Source organism: Phyllobates terribilis, unplaced genomic scaffold (genome assembly GCF_046119375.1).
Source record: "Phyllobates terribilis strain yellow unplaced genomic scaffold, ASM4611937v1 Scaffold_4__5_contigs__length_816908805, whole genome shotgun sequence".
NCBI classification, from domain to species: domain Eukaryota; kingdom Metazoa; phylum Chordata; class Amphibia; order Anura; family Dendrobatidae; genus Phyllobates; species Phyllobates terribilis.
Genome location: NW_027362764.1, coordinates 401662879 through 401682741, shown reverse-complemented (window position 1 = coordinate 401682741; position 19863 = coordinate 401662879). Strand labels below are relative to the sequence as shown.

General features: G+C 42.9%; 1 protein-coding gene across 8 annotated transcripts in view; it reads right to left on the bottom strand.

The window, feature by feature from the left end:
- Positions 1-19863, bottom strand: part of LOC141265436 (NFX1-type zinc finger-containing protein 1-like) — a 249779-nt gene that overhangs the window by 14057 nt on the left and 215859 nt on the right. For all 8 annotated transcript variants that reach the window (XM_073678517.1, XM_073678513.1, XM_073678515.1 and 5 more), the window contains one exon: positions 14376-14486. In XM_073678517.1, coding sequence (XP_073534618.1) covers positions 14376-14486 — 111 coding nt within the window. The remainder of the gene's footprint in view (positions 1-14375; positions 14487-19863) is intronic.

The following is a 19863-nucleotide window of genomic DNA, read 5'->3' as shown; positions in this document are numbered from 1 at the left end:
TTGGAAAACACCTGTGGAGTCCAAGGGTCGAATTCAATAAGACTGGCGTTGTGCATTCCAATGTTAAAGAAGCACTCCCACGAAGATTTTTTTTTAATAAATCTGTGCATATGTGCATATAGTGTAGTGTATGAGTATTAATATACTCACTTACCGCCGGATTCTCCAGGATCCAGCGCCATTCTGCTCCGCTTCTCAGTGGCGTCACCCCTCTGCAGACTCTCTGTATCACGCTGCGCCCTGTGTAACTCGGCAGTTGCTTTTACATTGTAATCCTATGGAGTGTCAGAACGAGGCTCCATAGGCTTACATATACATAGATTTATGAAAAAAATCTGGTGGGAGGGCGCAATAGATGTTTAAGACTGATAATTGCAATTTATCGCGGGTAGGTAAGTATATTAACACATATACACTACACTACATGCACATATACACAGATTTAGTAAAAAAATATTCGTGGGAGTGCTTCTTTAAAGCAGCACGAAAGTGGTGTCAGTTTTGATGAATTTGCTGGGTGTAGCCACTCCAGTTCTGCCCAAGCTTCACCGAATTTGGCAGGAATGGTGTAAAATGCCAAAACTCACAACATTTTTGTGCAACTTTGACTTGTGCAAAAGCTTTGTGACATTTCAAGGTGTTTTGCGCCAGAAAACTGGGAAAAAACACTTTGATAAATCGGACCCAAAATGATCAATAAACCCTTACGTGAATGCTTTGAAAGGTGTAGTTTCCAAAATTGAGGTTTACACTGTACGGACACCTCAGGACATCTGAAAATATGATATGAAACAGCAAACCAATCCATAAAAATTTGCAAAAGCCTAATGGCGCTCCTACCCTTACGAGTCCTGGTGGGTGCCAAAACAGTAGTGTATTATGACATATAGGGTATTGAGATTCACAGAAGACATTGTGTAATAAATTATGATGTACTTTTTTTATTATCTCTTGTTACAAAGAAAGTTTTGAGTAACATCTACATAATACTCTAACAAATATAATTTTTCATTTCAGCTAAATTGTGCAGAAATCTGTGAAATATCAGTGGGGTAAAATGTTTACCGCTCCTTTTCTTCTTATCCCTTCCATGTGCCGACCACATATGCAGCGATGCTGCACATGGGACAATTTGTGTAACAAAAATTGGGGTGCGGGTGGATTTCCTATTACCGTTTTTCAAAAATAAAAAGATTTGAGGCTAAAAACATATTTGGGGAGAAAAAAAGGAATTTTTCATCTTTTCATTCTATGGTTCATTATTTCAGTGAAGCATCTGAAGGGTTAACAAAGTTCCTAAATAAATAATATTGTGAATACTTTAAGACAGGGTTTTTTTCTGCCGGGGGCCATTTGGATATTTGCATCATCATTCGCGGGCCGTAAAAAATTATCAATTTGAAATTTATCCTGCTATATTTGGTCAAATAATTAATTAATTCACCCCTAATGTGATGGCTGGAGCTGCTTCTATTTGGTGAGACGTGTAATGTTATGTAGTAGTGGTGATGTTACTACTCGGAACTGCTTTTCCAGGTTTGCGTTGGTCTGGAGTCAACTCTTTATGATTCATTTTGAAAAGAACTTGCAGCAGTAATATCTGAACACAGGAGACGCTGGGAACATATGTACATCACAGGAGATTCTGGGGGCATTTATACATCACATGAGACGCTGGGTGCATTTATACATCACAGGAGATGCTGGGAGCATTTATACATCACAGGAGATGCTGGGAGCATATATGCATCACAGGAGGGGCTAGGGGCATAAAGAAATCACAGGAGGAGCCAGGGGAATATAGACATTACAGGAGGGGCTTGGGGCATATAGATATCACAGGACGGGCTGGGGGCATTTATACATCACTGGAGACGTAGGGATGCATTTATACATCACATGAGACACTGGGTGCATTTATACATCACAGGAGATGCTGGGAGCATATATGCATCACAGGAGGGGCCAGAGGCATAAAGAAATCACAGGAGGAGCCAGGGGAATATAGACATTACAGGAGGGGCTTGGGGCATATAGATATCACAGGACGGGCTGGGGCATATAGACATCACATGAAGGACTGGCGGCAGATAGACATCACAGGAGGGGCTGGAGGCATATACCCATCACAGGAGGGGCTTGAGGTCTGTAGACATTACAGGACGGGCTGGGGGCTGCCGCTGCTGTCATCGGCGTTGGCAGTGGGACATGAGAGCGAGGCACAGAACAAGCTGACTCAGGGGAACATCAGCATCTATACTGAACGCTGCATGCGCACGCTCGTAGCTCAGGAGCAATTAAAGGGCCCACGGCTGGCAAAACGCGGCTGCACTACGGTCCCCGGGAATCTGCCCTGATGCAGTAAAAAGGCCCACCCCTTCTTTAAGGAGTACAATTTTTAAAATGTGTGATTTGCAGAGGAGGGGGGAGGTGGTGAGGCAAATATTAAGGCACTTGAGAATGTAATCAGCTTCTAAAACAATAGGTTTCTGAAATTTTCTTGAAAATGTTAAAAATTGGTGCAAAAATTCCAAGCCTCCTAATGTCCTCAAAAAATAAATGGATGATGCCAGCGTAAAGCAGACATGGTATGAAAATCTCAGAAACACTTGGATATGTAAAGGTATTCCCAAGTTATTGCTACGTAATGTGACACATGTCAGATTTAGACTAGAGTCCTAAGTCATTTATAGGTCATTAAGGGGTTAAAAATTGGGGGCTGTGGAAAGTTTATGATATTTTCTGGTTTCCACTTTGGTTTAGGTTGCAAAGTGACTAAAGGATGTCATTTGCATGTTGTAAGATGTTACCACTTTTACTCGCGGCACTCCCTTTATCCACTTTTCTCCTTTTAGGATTGAATCCTGGTTTTGGTTTAAAAAAACAGCTTTATGTGCATCTGGCATCAATTTTTTTTGTCTTATTAAGACATACGCTGTTTTTGCATATATCATGCTCTATGTATAAAGTTTTTGAAGTTTTTCTCCATAAGATTCTTTAACCCTTTAAGGACAGGACATTTGTTATTTTTGCAATTTCATTTTTTTCTTGCCTTCTTTCAAGAGCCATAATTTTTTTATTTTTCTAATGACATAGCAATGTGAGGGCTTTTTTTATGGGACGAGTCGTAAGGCTATGTGCCCACTATGCAGAAATGCTGCATATTTTTTCCTCTTCTCCCTGGCAGGAAAAACGCATGCGGATTTTACATGTGTTTTTCCTGCCAGGTAGAAGCGTTTGTCAAGCGTTTTTGCATGCATCTCTGCATGCGGGTTATCAAGCACTTTTCCAAGCGATTTTAGCATCACTTGGAAAAGTGCTTGACAACTTGGTCACACTATATAAATCCATGCAACAGGCATGGATTTATATAGTGTGACCAAGTTAATAGTTAAAAAAAGAATAAAAATGGTGAAAAATAAAGAAAAAAGATTATACTTACCTTCTGATATCCCCCGGTATTTTCGTTGCTCCGTCTGGTCTGTTGTATGGGTCGCAGTGGTATGAAAAGGACCTGGGATGACGTCATTGAGTCATGTGGCAGGTCACGCGACCGCCGACATCAGCGGTCGCGTGACCTGTCACATGACTAAATGACATCATGGCAGGTCCTCACACCACCGTGACCCATACAACAGACCGGACGTATCGCTGAGGATACCAGGGGCCATCAGAAGGTAAGTATAATCTTTATTTTTTATTTTAAATTCTATTTTTTACAGGTACTATGGTACCCGGCTCTGGAGGAGAGTCTCCTCTTCTCCAAACTCGGGTACCATCCGCACATAGAATCACTTAATATCCGTGTGTGCAAATGTGCTGACATGGATTTTGAGCGTTTCAATGCAAGTAAATGGCGGCAATTACGCTATGTGTCTGCAAAATTAATGGACATGCTGCGTATTTTTCCGCAATGATAATCCGCAACGGAAATTTCCGCAGCATGTGCAGAGCACATGCGGATTATCATTGGGGACCATGGGGCACGTATTACCAAGCATTTTTTAAGTGTTTTCGCTGTGGAAATTCCGCGGCAAAAACGCTTGAAAAACGCATAGTGGGCACGCAGCCTAATTGTGAATGGCACCATTCTTTTTATCATACAATATACTGAAAAATGGCAAAAAAATTCCAAGTGTGATGAAATGGTGAAAAAACTGCAATTCCACCATTTTGGGGGGATGTTATTTTTTATTGCATTCATTGTGTGGTAAAAATGACCTGGAAATATGTCTTATCGTCAGTCCAATTATTGCGATATCAAACATGCATTCATTTTTTCCTATTTTTCCAGAATATTGTAAACAAATGTTTTTTGCTTTGTGTCATTATTTTCAGAGACATTACATAACATTAGGCTTGGTTTTTGCACAGTGAGTTAATTGATACCAATTTTGTGTACATACCATGCTTTAATTGCTTATTATTACAATTTTTTGGAGAGGTGAGGTGACCAAAAAGCCATTTTGGCATTCTAATTTTTTTTCTGTTTATGGCGTTTACCAATCGGGTTAATTTATTTCATATTTTCATATATCAGACTTTTTCGAACACAGTGTTACCAAATATATATATTTTTTCTTTATTTTTAACGTTGGAAAAGGGGGTTGATTTGAATTATTATATTATTTGCTAGTCCCATTAGGGGATTTCAACCTGTGATCAGTATTGCAGGATATAGTAAAATCTTTCCCTCCTTCTCTCCAGCCTACAGCTGAGCTTCACAGGAGGACCCAGATGACAGCAACTAGGGGTGTTAAGCAGACCCTCGGCTGTCATAGTAACCCAAGTCCCCCGCGATCATGTCACAGAGAGCCAATGAAAGCTGGTGCATGCGGGCACCGGCACGCAATTCATTTAATTGTGGCTGTCCAGAGCTTATCGCTGGCCACGACTGTTAACTATTGATGTCTCGTCACTCTATACGAACATTAAACATAATATCGGTTTCAATTGCACCAGTAAGTTCCTTGACAAAGACCCAAGGATCAGTGAACAACACTTATTCTCAAAATAATTTTATGTTTCAAGACCAAGTATACCGTCAAGAATGTGGTACAGCGATGGGGATACTTTGAAAACCTACATATATATCAGTTTAAACAATTAACAAATATTAAAGTTTATAAAATATATATTGATGATGAACTTCAGTAGAGCAAGTGACTTCAAACAACAGGCAAAGGTCCTCAGGGAACGTTTTACCAAGCAGTGTTACCCCAAAAACCGTATTGATCGCGCTTATCAGAGTTCACATAACAACAATATTTGGAACCGAAACTCCATGACCAAATGAAAAATAATGATTTTTCCAGTAATTTCATCATCTCTTCCAACTCCGCTCACCTCCCTCTAAGGAAGGTGCTACAAAAAAATTGGTATATTCTCCAGAATAAGACCCTATACTTGGTCCCTTCATTCCTGCACAACCATGAATTTCTTTCAGATGGGCCCCTACTTTCAGCAACATTTTGGCTCCAAGCTGCCTGAGGTCGACTTGATAGCAATCCTACGCAACAAACACTGAGTATGCAGCTCCCCGGAGAGCTTTAAGTGTAATGCAAAAAAATGCCTCTGTTGTAAGTGAATTCTACAAAATACACAATCTTTTCCGCCGGTGTTCCCCAACTCCAGTCCTCAAGGCCTACCAACAGGTCATGTTTTCAGGATTTCCTTACTATTACACAGGTGGTGGAATTATTGCCTGTGCAAGTGATGCAGTTATCACCTGGGCAATACTAAGGAAATCCTGAAAACATGGCCTGTTGGTGGGTCTTGAGTTCTGGAGTCGGGGTACACTGTTTTGCGCCATCCAAAACAAACATTCCATCTAAAATCAGACCCGCTTTATCATTTACCTCATTGAGTAGAAATGTGGACTGAAATACGTTGGTAGGGCCACACAGACACTGCACAAGAGGCTCAATTCACATTGAGCCAATAAAGCCAAAACAATTTTACATCATGGACTTTCCAGACATTGTACCAAAGAACACAGCAAAGATAGCATGCGTAGCTTTCATCTCAATTGAGTTTGCCTCCCCAGACTCCCATAATAGAACAGAGATCCTTAAGAGGAAGGAAATTTACGGGATCTATAGGTTGTACATCATAATACCCCATGAACTCAATGTAATTATGCAAATTTTTATTTGAATTCTTTGAAAGTTTTGGCATGTCTATGTACTATTTATACTGGTGCCATGCATACCAGGATGGGGGATTGGGGTGCCATGCATACCAGGATGGTGGTTTGGGGTGCCATGCATACCAGGATGGGGATGAGGGGTGCCATGCATACCAAGATGGGGCTGGGGGCCACGTATAACAGGAAGGAGAGGCCATATATACTAGAATGGATGATATTAACAGAATTGGGGGACATTACCCCTATATCATTGTCAGCTGCAGAGCCCCTCCCCATAACAGTGCATCATGACGAAATTTTTCGCTTACATTTTTTTTATTTTCCTCCTCTAAAACCTAGGTGAGTCTTATGGTCCGGTGCGTCTTATAGTCCAAAAAATACGGTACTTTTATTGTCCTCGAAATTATTTTTATCGCTTACTAATTCATTTTTATTGGATTTTACCTTACTTAGTTCTAAGTTCTTCTAAAATCTAACAGTCTAGTTTCTTACTATATTTTTTTATTGCATCATTTTTATTGCAACTTTTTTTTAGGCGTTTCCATTTCCTTAATGCCGTTTCTACACCCTCGTTCTTCTTCCATTCCTTCCTCCCCACACCACATCCCCCCCTTCTATATTTTAGGTCCTTATCATTAAATTTCAAAAATTCTTGACCACTTTTTAAAGAGCTTGATCCTGCACAAACTCTTTACAAAGGCTACTTCTTTACACTTTGCCTGCTCCTCATTAGTATCACAGTTACTTATTTTCCTCACGGTCACTTCTTTTCCTCTTGATCCTTTCCTATGTACGTTTTACTTATTCTATCAGTCCCAATATTCTAAATATTTCTTTCTTTAATTAAGCACTATCCTTTTTCTTCACTATTATTCCCTTTTCCTTATTTAAAATTCTAATTAATTTTCCCTCTGTTTCCCATTCAGTACCTTCTCTCCTGACACTATTCTTTAGTAAACCTCAAACCGACACTTCCTAGCCAAGCATGCAAACACACTTGACTTCACTTCACCTTCATTTCATATGGGTTATCCTTTTAATTCCCCACTGATCACACACACACACACATTCTCTCCAATCCCTTTATTTCACACTTTTTTCTTTACAGTTTATTCTTATATTTTAATTACAATGCACTCCGAAACTGTATAGGTACAGTGAAAAATCTCAAACTTTTTTTTCACACTTTTTCTTTATCCAAGATCTGATCATTCTCTTTCCTTGCCTTCTTTCTATTTTTTCGTTTTTTTTTTTCCTTCTCTTTATTGACTATCCCACCTTCTCTGTATCTTCACTTTTTCTCTTGTCTTTTCACACTCCCCCTTCAGGAAAGTTTCTCTCTATTATTGCCACCCATTTACCCTTTATAAAGCTTGCAGTTACTGTACCCTGCTCATTTTTTTTCTCTTAGAAAGGTGCAGGTCCAGCTCCCGAAACGCGTTGGTACTAATCAAACCACCTAATGTGATTCTCTCCATTCCGGTAATTGTAGCCGCACATTGACATTTGTCAATTAACTGCCCTGCATTGCCGCAGCTATAAAGCACCCACACCTTGCTATACTTTTTGTACAAACAATACTTGAAGAGAGTATGTGCCTAAAATATTACCATGCCATACAAACGTGCATATACACTGTAGTAAATAAAGCTGAAATTAAACACATTACCTCCTCTTTAGCCAATTAAAAACCAAGCGGCGTAAATTTACAGTGCCTGGTCCTATGATTTTATCCCATGATATTGTAAATTTATGGTGCATCGTCAAAGCTCCTGCTCCTGCAACCTAGTAGGAGCAGGTCCGGTTTCTGCAAGTTCTCCTGGAACGCATGTCACAGTTCACAATTTTCTATCTAAGTAATGAGAAATTCTGAGTTTACCCTTGAATTGAGAATTTTAAGAATTAATAATCAGTTCAGGAGGAGAAAAAAATGAATTGCTGTAATAAGATATATTGCAACATTTCTTAATCTCACATGTACCATTGACTTATGAGAAAAATTTAAATGATTTTACTCTTTAACCCCTTAAGCCCCGCGGGTGGTTTGCACGTTAATGACCGGGCCAATTTTTACAATTCTGACCACTGTCACTTTATGAGGTAATTACTCTGGAACGCTTCAACGGATCCCCCTGATTCTGAGATTGTTTTTTCGTGACATACTGTACTTCATGATTGTGGAAAAATTTCTTTGATATCACTTGCGTTTATTTGTGAAAAAAACGGAAATTTGGCGAAAATTTTGAAAATTTTGCAATTTTCAAAATTTGAATTTTTAAGCCCTGAAATCAGAGCGATATGTCACACAAAAGAGTTAATAAATAACATTTCCCACATGTATACTTTACATCAGCACAATTTTGGAACCAAAATTTTTTTTTGTTAGGGAGCTATAAGGGTTAAAAGTTGACCAGCGATTTCTCATTTTTCCAACAAAATTTACAAAACCATTTTTTTAGGGACCACATCACATTTGAAGTCACTTTGAGAGGTCTTTATGACAGAAAATACCCAAAAGTGACACCATTCTAAAAACTGCACCCCTCAAGGTGCTCAAAACCACATTGAAGAACTTTATTAACCCTTCAGGTGCTTCACAGGAATTTTTTGAATGTGGAAGAAAAAAATGAACATTTAACTTTTTTCACAAAAATGTTACTTTAGACCCAATTTTTTTTATTTTCACAGGGGTAACAAGAAAAAATGGACCCCAAAATTTGTTGTGCAATTTCCCCTGGGCACGCAGATACCCAATATTTGGGGAAAAAACACTGTTTGGGCGCACGGCAGGGCTCGGAAGGGAAGGAGCGCCATTTGACTTTTTGATTGTAAAATTTGCTTGAATAATTAGCGGACGCCATGTTGTGTTTGGAGAGCCCATGTGTGCCCAAACTTTGGAGCTCCCCCACAAGTGACCCCATTTTGGAAACTAGACCCCCCAAGGCACCTTTCTAGATGCATAGTAAGCACTTGGAACCCCCAGGTGCTTCACAAATTGATTCGTAACAATGAAAAAGTGAAAAAAAAGACACTTTTTCATTTTTATGAATCAATTTGTGAAGCACCTGAGGGTTCCAAGTGCTCACAATGCATCTAGATAGGTGCCTTGGGGGGTCTAGTTTCCAAAATGGGGTCACTTGTGGGGGAGCTCCAATGTTTGGGCACACAGCGGCTCTCCAAACGCAACATGGTGTCGCTAACAATTTGAGCAGATTTTCCGTTAAATTTGTTAGAGGACACCATGTTGCATTTAGAGAGTCCCTGTGTGCCCAAACATTGGAGCTCCCCCACAAGTGACCCCATTTTGGAAACTACACCCCCCAAGGCACCTATCTAGATGCATAGTGAGCACTTGGAACCCCCAGGTGCTTCACAAATTGATTCGTAACAATGAAAAAGTGAAAAAAAAAACACTTTTTCATTTTTATGAATCAATTTGTGAAGCACCTGGGGTTCCAAGTGCTCACTATGCATCTAGATAGGTACCTTGGGTGGTCTAGTTTCCAAAATGGGGTCACTTGTGGGGGAGCTCCAATATTTGGGCACACAGCGGCTCTCTAGATGCAACATGGTGTCCGCTAACAAATTTAACGCAAAATTGGCTCAAATTGTTAGCGACATCATGTTGCGTTTGGAGAGCCGCTGTGTGCCCAAACATTGGAGCTCCCCCACAAGTGACCCCATTTTGGAAACTAGACCCCCCAAGGCACCTATCTAGATGCATAGTGAGCACTTGGAACCCCCAGGTGCTTCACAAATTGATTCGTAACAATGAAAAAGTGAAAAAAAAACACTTTTTCATTTTTATGAATCAATTTGTGAAGCACCTGGGGGTTCCAACTGCTCACTATGCATCTAGATAGGTGCCTTGGGGGGTCTGGTTTCCAAAATGGGGTCACTTGTGGGGGAGCTCCAATGTTTGGGCACACAGGGACTCTCTAAATGCAACATGGTATCCGCTAACAAATTGAATGGAAAATCGGCTCAAATTGTTAGCGGACACCACATTGCGTTTGGAGAGCCCCTCTGTGCCCAAACTTTGGAGCTCCCCCACAAGTGACCCCATTTTGGAAACTAGACCCCCCAAGGCACCTTTCTAGATGCATAGTGAGCACTTGGATCCCCCAGGTGCTTCACAAATTGATTCGTAATAATGAAAAAGTGAAAAAAAAAACACTTTTTCATTTTTATGAATCAATTTGTGAAGCACCTGGGGTTCCAAGTGCTCACTATGAATCTAGATAGGTGCCTTGGGGGGTCTAGTTTCCAAAATGGGGTCACTTGTGGGGGAGCTCCAATGTTTGGGCACACAGGGACTCTCTAAATGCAACATGGTATCCGCTAACAAATTGAATGGAAAATCGGCTCAAATTGTTAGCGGACACCACATTGCGTTTGGAGAGCCCCTCTGTGCCCAAACTTTGGAGCTCCCCCACAAGTGACCCCATTTTGGAAACTAGACCCCCCAAGGCACCTTTCTAGATGCATAGTGAGCACTTGGATCCCCCAGGTGCTTCACAAATTGATTCGTAATAATGAAAAAGTGAAAAAAAAAACACTTTTTCATTTTTACGAATCAATTTGTGAAGCACCTAGGGGTTCCAAGTGCTCACTATGCATCTAGATAGGTGCCTTGGGGGGTCTAGTTTCCAAAATGGGGTCACTTGTGGGGGAGCTCCAATGTTTGGGCACACAGGGACTCTCTAAATGCAACATGGTATCCGCTAACAAATTGAATGGAAAATCGGCTCAAATTGTTAGCGGACGCCACATTGCGTTTGGAGAGCCCCTCTGTGCCCAAACTTTGGAGCTCCCCCACAAGTGACCCCATTTTGGAAACTAGACCCCCCAAGGCACCTTTCTAGATGCATAGTGAGCACTTGGAACCCCCAGGTGCTTCACAAATTGATTCGTAATAATGAAAAAGTGAAAAAAAAAACACTTTTTCATTTTTATGAATCAATTTGTGAAGCACCTGGGGTTCCAAGTGCTCACTATGCATCTAGATAGGTGCCTTGGGGGGTCTAGTTTCCAAAATGGGGTCACTTGTGGGGGAGCTCCAATGTTTGGGCACACAGGGACTCTCCAAATGCAACATGATATCCGCTAACAATTTGAGCCGACAATTTGTTAGCGGATATCATGTTGCATTTGGAGAGTCCCTGTGTGCCCAAACATTGGAGCTCCCCCACAAGTGACCCCATTTTGGAAACTAGACCCCCCAAGGCACCTATCTAGATTCATAGTGAGCACTTGGAACCCCAGGTGCTTCACAAATTGATTCATAAAAATGAAAAAGTGTTTTTTTTTTCACTTTTTCATTTTTACGAATCAATTTGTGAAGCACCTGGGGGTTCCAAGTGCTCACTATGCATCTAGAAAGGTGCCTTGGGGGGTCTAGTTTCCAAAATGGGGTCACTTGTGGGGGAGCTCCAAAGTTTGGGCACAGAGGGGCTCTCCAAACGCAATGTGGTGTCCGCTAACAATTTGAGCCGATTTTCCATTCAATTTGTTAGCGGATACCATGTTGCATTTAGAGAGTCCCTGTGTGCCCAAACATTGGAGCTCCCCCACAAGTGACCCCATTTTGGAAACTAGACCCCCCAAGGCACCTATCTAGATTCATAGTGAGCACTTGGAACCCCAGGTGCTTCACAAATTGATTCATAAAAATGAAAAAGTGTTTTTTTTTTCACTTTTTCATTTTTACGAATCAATTTGTGAAGCACCTGGGGGTTCCAAGTGCTCACTATGCATCTAGATAGGTGCCTTGGGGGGTCTAGTTTCCAAAATGGGGTCACTTGTGGGGGAGCTCCAATGTTTGGGCACACAGGGGCTCTCCAAACGCAACATGGCGTCCGCTAACAATTTGATCCGATTTTCCATTCAATTTGTTAGCGGACACCATGTCGCGTTTGGAGAGCCCGTGATGTGCCTAAACAGTGGAGCTCCCCCACAAGTTTCCCCATTTTGGAAACTATACCCCTCAAGGATTTTATTAAGGTGTATAGTGAACATTTTGAACCCAGAGGTACGGCACATTATTTGTTTACATTAGGTCATCATATTGAATAAGTTGTCATTATTCTTGAGCGCAAGTGCTCGCTACTTGAGTTTGCATCGGGTACTCAGGTATGCACCATGTACAGCGTGTGCTCGAGTGACATGCTCGAGTCCCTGCTCCGCATGTTTCACGGTTATTAGACACCCAAAAAAAAACATGCGGGGATCGCTCGTGCATGGCAGGCAATCCCCGTAAAGTTTTTTGGCCGCGAAGCATATGGGGCAGAGACTCGAGCATGTCACTCAAATACCCACGATACTCAATGCATACCAGAGCACCCGATGCAAACTCAAGTAGCGAGCACTTGCTCTCAACACTAGTCGCCATATCGTCATCTTTTTCTCTTACTTTTGAAAAAAATCCCAACCCCAGCCCTAACCCTAGCACAACCCTAGCCCCAGCACAACCCTAGCCCCAGCACAACCCTAGCCCCAAACCCAGCCCTAACCCTAGCCCAATCCTAACCCAAGAGTTTATTTTTGACGCCGTTCCTTGTGCGGTATAAGTGATTAGACGACTTTATTCTTCGGGTCGGTGTGATTACAGCAATGCCAGAATCATATGGGGTTTTTATGACTGACAGCTGTCACACACTAAAAGACGCATTTTTTGTAAAATCTAGTTTTTGCATCGCCATATTTTGAGAGCTATAATTTTTCCAGATTTTGGCAGACAGTCATGTGACGGCTCGTTTTTTGCGGGATGACTTGACGTTGTTATTGGTGCCATTTTCAGGCACGTGACATTTTTTGATCGCTTTCTATTCCGATTTTTGGGAGGCAGAATAAACAAAAACCAACAATTCAGGAATTGTTTTTTTTTTTTTTTTATTCCGTTCCGCGTGTGGTAAAATTGATGAGGTAGCTTTATTCTTCGGGTCAGTACGTTTACAGCGGTACCACATTTGTATCATTTTTCTATGTTTTGGCGCTTATACACAATAAAAGCTATTTTATAGAAAAAAATATTTTTTAGTATCGCTTTATTCTGAGAGCTATAACTTTTTTATTTTTCGGCTGATGGAGCTGTATGGCGGCTTGTTTTTTGCGGGACGAGATGATGTTTTCAGCGGTATCATTTTTATTTATATGCGTCTTTTTGATCGCGTGTTATTCCACTTTTTGTTTGGCGGTATGGTGATAAAGCATTGTTTTTTGCTTCGTTTTTTTTTTTTTTTTTTTACCGTGTTCACTGAAGGGGTTAACTAGTGGGACAGTTTTATAGGTCAGGTTGTTCCGGACGCGGCGATACCAAATATGTGTACTTTTATTGTTTTTTTTTATTTTTTTTATAATAATATTTATTGATGGGTACATTATATTTTTATTTTTGGTGTATTATTTTTTTTATTTTTTTATAATATTTTTGCACATTTTTTTTTTTTTTTTTCCACTTTCACACAGTTTATACACTTTATTACTTTGTCCCACTCTGGGACTTTCACTTTTTTTTTTCTGATCGCCTGCATGGCACAGGAATGGAGCACCATCCCTATGCCATGAAGGCTGTCAGAAGTGCACAGTGTGAAGATTGCTTGGAGATGCACTGCGCATGTCCAAGCAATCTTCCTGCAATCTGGTGACCCGGATGTTGTCATGACGACATCGGGTCGTCATGGCAACACCCGGGAAGCCTTTGCAGACTGCGCTGGAAGCCGGAAGAGGAGGTGAGTATCGCCGATCACCTCCCCTTGCCCCCGCAATGCCGCGATCGACTTTGATCGACTTCGATCGCAGCATCTCGGGGGTTAATGTGCTGGGAGCGGTGCAGGACCGCTCCCTGCACATAGTACCGGGTGTCAGCTGTGACAATCAGCTGACACCCGGCGGCGATCGCGCCCGCACAGCCTGTGTGCGCGCGCGATCGCGATGACGTACTAATACGGGTCTGGCTCTTAAGTCCCAGGGCACAGACGCGTATTAGTACGTCAGATGTTATTAAGGGGTTAATGGGACCACCTGAGATAGTGTTTGGCATTCACATAAGAATAAATGAAGTGTCAGTGCGCATGATCGACCATTGCTCCATTCACACTGGGCTCTTCAGAGGCCTTGTTCTCGGGATCTGTGGAGGTCCCAGGGGTTGGATAGGGAATAACTTACAAACTTGGGAAAACCCCTTTAACTTATCATACGCCACACTATATTTTCACATAGAACTTACTTGATAGTTAAGGCGCACATACGGTATGCCCATTCTTATCAGCCTCTCAAACATTGAAACTTCCAAGTTAAAATTTTTTGCCAGTTCGTACACAGTTGTTGCTGGACGGAGCTGCACAGAAAAATATATTCAACAATAAAAAAATTAATTACATAACATAGTATACAATTTTTTTTACTAATATGAAAGTGTGTCTATTTTCAAAACATCTGGAATGTAATAGAAACATGTTGGAATATTTAATCTAAGTGATGAAGAGAGTCCAACATTCTCATTGCTGTTCTACTACGATATTGGGTCCCAGTCGGGATAGCGATGGTAAAATCAGTAAAGCGTTGCAGAATATGATGATGCTACATAAGTAAGCATAATAAATATTATAGACAGACCTACATTAACTTTAGTTTTAAAAAATACAGAAGAGTTGAAAATGCTGGCATACTTTTACTCTAACATTGTTCTCACCTTTTAGGCTGATATTGATTTTCCAAGGCTGCAAACCTTATCACACCTCATCACCTACTTGGGCGATTCAGCCTTGTGCAGCTTCTTCCTCTGAAATCTAGTTTGAAAAAGGCTGTATGGTGAGCAAAAATCGCACCCACAGCAAGTTTATCCTTATAAATGTTTCTTGACGGGCATAAGTTAATCAACGTCTTTTATAGTTTTTGCTGCCTGTATTTCAAAAAACTGACTGCAGGCGCATCCATCGTAGAATTCTCAATTCTTAGATTGTGGATTCATGTGCTACAATGTACACTAAATAGATGCTTTTTTGCAGACACACATCTAGCTGTGTTTCATTGTGGCATGGATTCCACTAGGTGATATTGACTAGAAATGAGCGGTGTTCGAATCGAACTGTTCGCCAATCTCAAATTCGAGCTGTTTTGGGCGGTGTTCGAGCCGTTCGGCGAACACGAACGATTTGAAAAAAATCCGGCTGTTCGAGGTTATGTTCGATAACTGTTCGTGCACCAAAATCATAACTGGATTTTTTCACAGTAATGCTGATATTCAATGTTAATACGCAGTTTGAGTGTACAGTGGGGCGGGGGGAGGGGCAGGGGATGGATCTCTGCATAAATAGTGAAGATCTCCATTTTTTTTTCTCTTACCCGCATTTACAGTGGGGAGGTGCAATCTGTCAGCCTATCAGCAGCGCACACACGGATCGAACTGCTTTTTTTCACACAAGCAAGGGCATGTGTCATTGGCTGTGTATGTCACATGTCCTTGCCCTATAAGACCCAGCCATTTTCCCCGTCGCCACCATTTTCTCACTGCTGCAGCTGCGTATTAGACAGCAGCGCTGTTGCTGTGTGCGCTATACTTTCAGTGTTAATTTCAAGCCAATTTTCTCAGAAATATACAGATAGCTTGGGAGTAGGGAATAGATGTGATTGCAGTCCTTTTGAGGACTAGGTTACAGCATTTCCTACGACTTTTAGCAGGCAGGTCTGTGCTCTTAAATAGATAGGTTGGGAGTAGGGTCTACGTGTAATTGCAGTCCTTTTGAGGACTAGGTTACAGCATTTCCTACGACTTTAAGCAGGCAGGTCTGTGCTCTTAAATAGACAGCTTGGGAGTAGGGACTAATTGTAATTGCAGTCCTTTTGAGGACTAGGTTACAGCATTTCGTAGGACTTTTTGCCAGGCAGGTCTGTGCCAGTGCTGTGCAAGTGTTTTTCACAGCATTTGGCTAAATCTAGCTAAGCAAATCCTTTTTGGCCTCTAGCAGTGTGTGTTAGTCAGTGTAGTAGCGTATCTGTGTTGCAAGCTACACCACCTGTGTATAGAATACAATTTTTTTTACTGCACCTAGCCAAGTAAAACCTTTTGGGCATAGCATCATTCTATTAGGCCATCTATACTAGCTCGGAAAATAATTTTGGGCTTGTAGCAGTGTGTGGGACTTATTCTATTAGTCCATCTATACTAAGCTCCACCAGCTTGCAAATTACAAATAATTTTTAGCTGCATCTAGCTCGGAAAATAATTTTGGGCTTGTAGCAGTGTGTGGGACTCATTCTATTAGTCCATCTATACTAAGCTCCACCACCTGTGTATGTAATAAAATTGTTTTACTGCATCCAACCCAGTCAATCCTTTTGGGCTAATACCACAGTTTGGCCACTCAGCTCTGCTCGTTTCCCATCCATCATTTTTTGCGCAAACAACTCCAGTGTTGTCAATTAGTTAACCACCAAAATGAGTGGAAAAAGGCCTGCTGCTGGTGGAAAGGGGAATAGGCGTGTTGGGAAGGGAAAAAAAGGTTGTGTCCGTGGGGTAGGTGTTAAAGCAACAGTAACATCTGCAGAAGAAAGACCATCTTCCAGCCAAACTAAGATGTCTACTTCTTTTAGCGGACAATGTGATACGATCCCTTTCTTACGGCCATGCCAATCGCTACAAATTCCAGATGAGGCACAAAAACAGCAGGTGCTTCAACGGATATCAAGTGCTCCTTTAAGTGGGCTCTCCTCCACCTCAACTTCAACATCACAAATACTCCAGTCCTCAGAGGTGTCACCCCAATCGCACTTGCTTCCTCACAGCTCCCAAGTATCCAGCTGCCCGTCTTAGTATGGGGTAGAACAGATGGTTGAGTCTGCAGAGCTGTTTACTCATACTATAGCCTGGAAATCAGAGGTCGGCTCCAGAGCTTCTGTGAATCCAGACAAGGAAATGATCTGCACTGATGCCCAGAATCTTTATGAGTCGGATCCAGGACCAGACGCAGAAGGTTCTGACTATAATGTAGACCCTAGTTCCCAAACTGTAACTCCTGTTGGTGGAGACAATGAGGAAGACGATGATGAGACTCAAATACCTGACTGGAGTGACAACTTGAGTTTTTTGTCAGGGCAGGAACAGGTTGGCTCTGAGGACGACGGGTGTGAGAACACACAGGGTGATGATGACGAGGTTGCAGATCCCACTTACTGTCAACCCACAGTCAGCCAGTCGATGAGGTCAGCAGAGGAGGTGGAGGAGGATGCTAGTGACGACGAGGTCAGGTTGCGCCTTCCTGGACAGAGACGCAGTAGTGGAAGCACGTCAACAACTGCATCCTCAAACACAACTCTGCTTCTGACCACAAGTCGTGGTGGCTCTTCAGGTCGCATGGGTGCTAAGCCTTGCATAGCCTGGGCATTTTTTCAGATCGATAAGGATGACCCAACTCTTGTTATCTGTAACATTTGTCACCAAAAGCTAAGTAGAGGCCAAAAAATCCATAGTTTGAGTACTTCATGCATGAACCGCCACATGGATATGAAGCATAAGTTGCAGTGGGAAGCTCACTGTGCTACAATGCGGCCTAGCGGGCCGGGCCAACCACTGTCTGCCCCATCTTGTGCATCAGCGGCCTCTTCATCCTCTGTGACTGGGGGGACAGCAGACACAACTGTTTTGGGACGCAGACCTGCCACCTCTTTACCCGCAACAGCCAGCTTGGTCATCATTTTATTTGGAGGTGGAAACACCAGCTGGTGTTGAGCGCTCTCCGACATCGAGAGCACCACCTTTGGATCAAGGCAACCTAACATGTCCGCCTGCATCTTCCTCACAGTCCGGCAGTTTCCCGGGGACACCCTTCTCAACCCCGTCTAAGCACAACAGCCAGCCCTCGGTCCCTCAGATGTGGACAAGTAAAAGACCATTTCCTCCTAGCCATGAGAAAGCTAAGAGGTTGAATTTCACCATCTGCAAGCTCTTGGCTACAGAAATGCTGCCTTTCCGCCTGGTGGACACAGAGGATTTTCGAGACCTTATGTCCATCGCAGTGCCCCAGTACCAGATGCCCAGTCGGCACTACTTCTCAAAGAAAGGTGTGCCTGCGCTACACCAGCATGTCGCACACAACATCACCGCTTCTTTGAGAAACTCTGTGTGTGACAGGGTGCATTTCACCACAGACACTTGGACGAGTAGGCATGGACAGGGGCGTTACATGTCGCTGACTGGGCACTGGGTAACTATGGTGACAGCAGGACAAGGGGCTGCTGTCCAAGTCTTGCCGTCCCCACGAGTTGTACATCAATCCTCTTTATCTAGAAGTTCCTCCACTGCTTCTGCCTCCTCAACCTCCTCTCGGTCCTCCACCTGCACCCAAAGCCTGTCTGGTAATGCCACCCGCTTTCTAACTGCGCAGAAGGAATCCTGCACACCTCCTTACTATGCTGGCAGCAGGGCTCAACGGCATCAGGCGGTGTTTACCTTGAAATGTCTGGGAAATGTGAGTCACACAGCTGAGGAGTTGTGGTCAGCTCTGGAGACCCAGTTTCATGAATGGTTGTCTCCACTGGACCTGCAACCAGGGAAGGCTGTGTGCAACAATGCTGCAAACCTGGGTGCGGCCCTTCGCCGGGGCAATGTCACACACGTGCCTTGTATGGCTCACGTGTTGAACCTGGTTGTCCAGCAATTTTTAGCCCACTATCCCGGACTAGATGGCCTTCTGCAGAGGGCACGATCACTGTGTGCTCACTTCCGCCGTTCGCATCCCGCAGCTCAACGACTTACATCTCTACAGAAGTCGTTGGGCCTGCCACTTCACCGGCTAAAATGCGATGTGCCTACCCGGTGGAATTCAACTCTGCACATGTTGCAGCGACTGTGGCAGCACCGACAAGCCCTGGTGCGATACGTTCTGACGTATAGCCTGGGCCAACGGGATCCAGAGGTGGGGCAAATCACGCTGGAGGAGTGGTCTCAGATCAGGGACCTATGCACCCTTCTGCACAGTTTTGAAATGGCGACGAAGATGTTTAGTGCTGACGATGCCATTATCAGCATGACTATTCCGGTGATTTACATGCTGGAGCACATGTTAAACAGAATTCAGAGTCAGTTGGTGCGACAAGAGGAGGTGGAAGAAGTAGAGGAGGAGGAGTTGTATGCGGAAGGGCTAACATCTGCAAGGTCCAGACGGTCGGCAGCACCAAGGCAGCAGGCATGTGAGGGTGGGGGAGATGGATTTACCAGGGCTCATGGTAGCAGCCAAACTAGTGAGGAAGGTGCAGGAGCCCAGGAAGAAGTGGAGGACGAACTGATGGAAGACTCATCAGATACTCATCAGTTACCTCGCCACCAACACAACAGGGACTTGGTGCTCCTGGATGCGCAAGACACATGAGTGCCTTCTTGCTGCACTACCTGCAACATGACCCTCGAATTGTCAGAATTCGAAGTAATCCCGACTACTGGGTTGCCACACTCTTAGATCCCCAGTACAAAAGTAAATTTGCCGAAATAATTCCTGCCATAGAAAGAGATTCACGCATACAGGAGTATCAGCAGAGACTGTTGCAGAATCTTACATGTGCTTTTCCACAAAACACCAGTGGTGCACGTAGTGAATCTCACAGTTCTAACTTGCCAACCGTGGGACTGTCGAGTGTTCAGCACTCAAACCGTAACCGAAACACAGTATATGCTGGTAACAGCAATTTTGCGGAATTATTTCACAGCTTTTTTAGCCCAT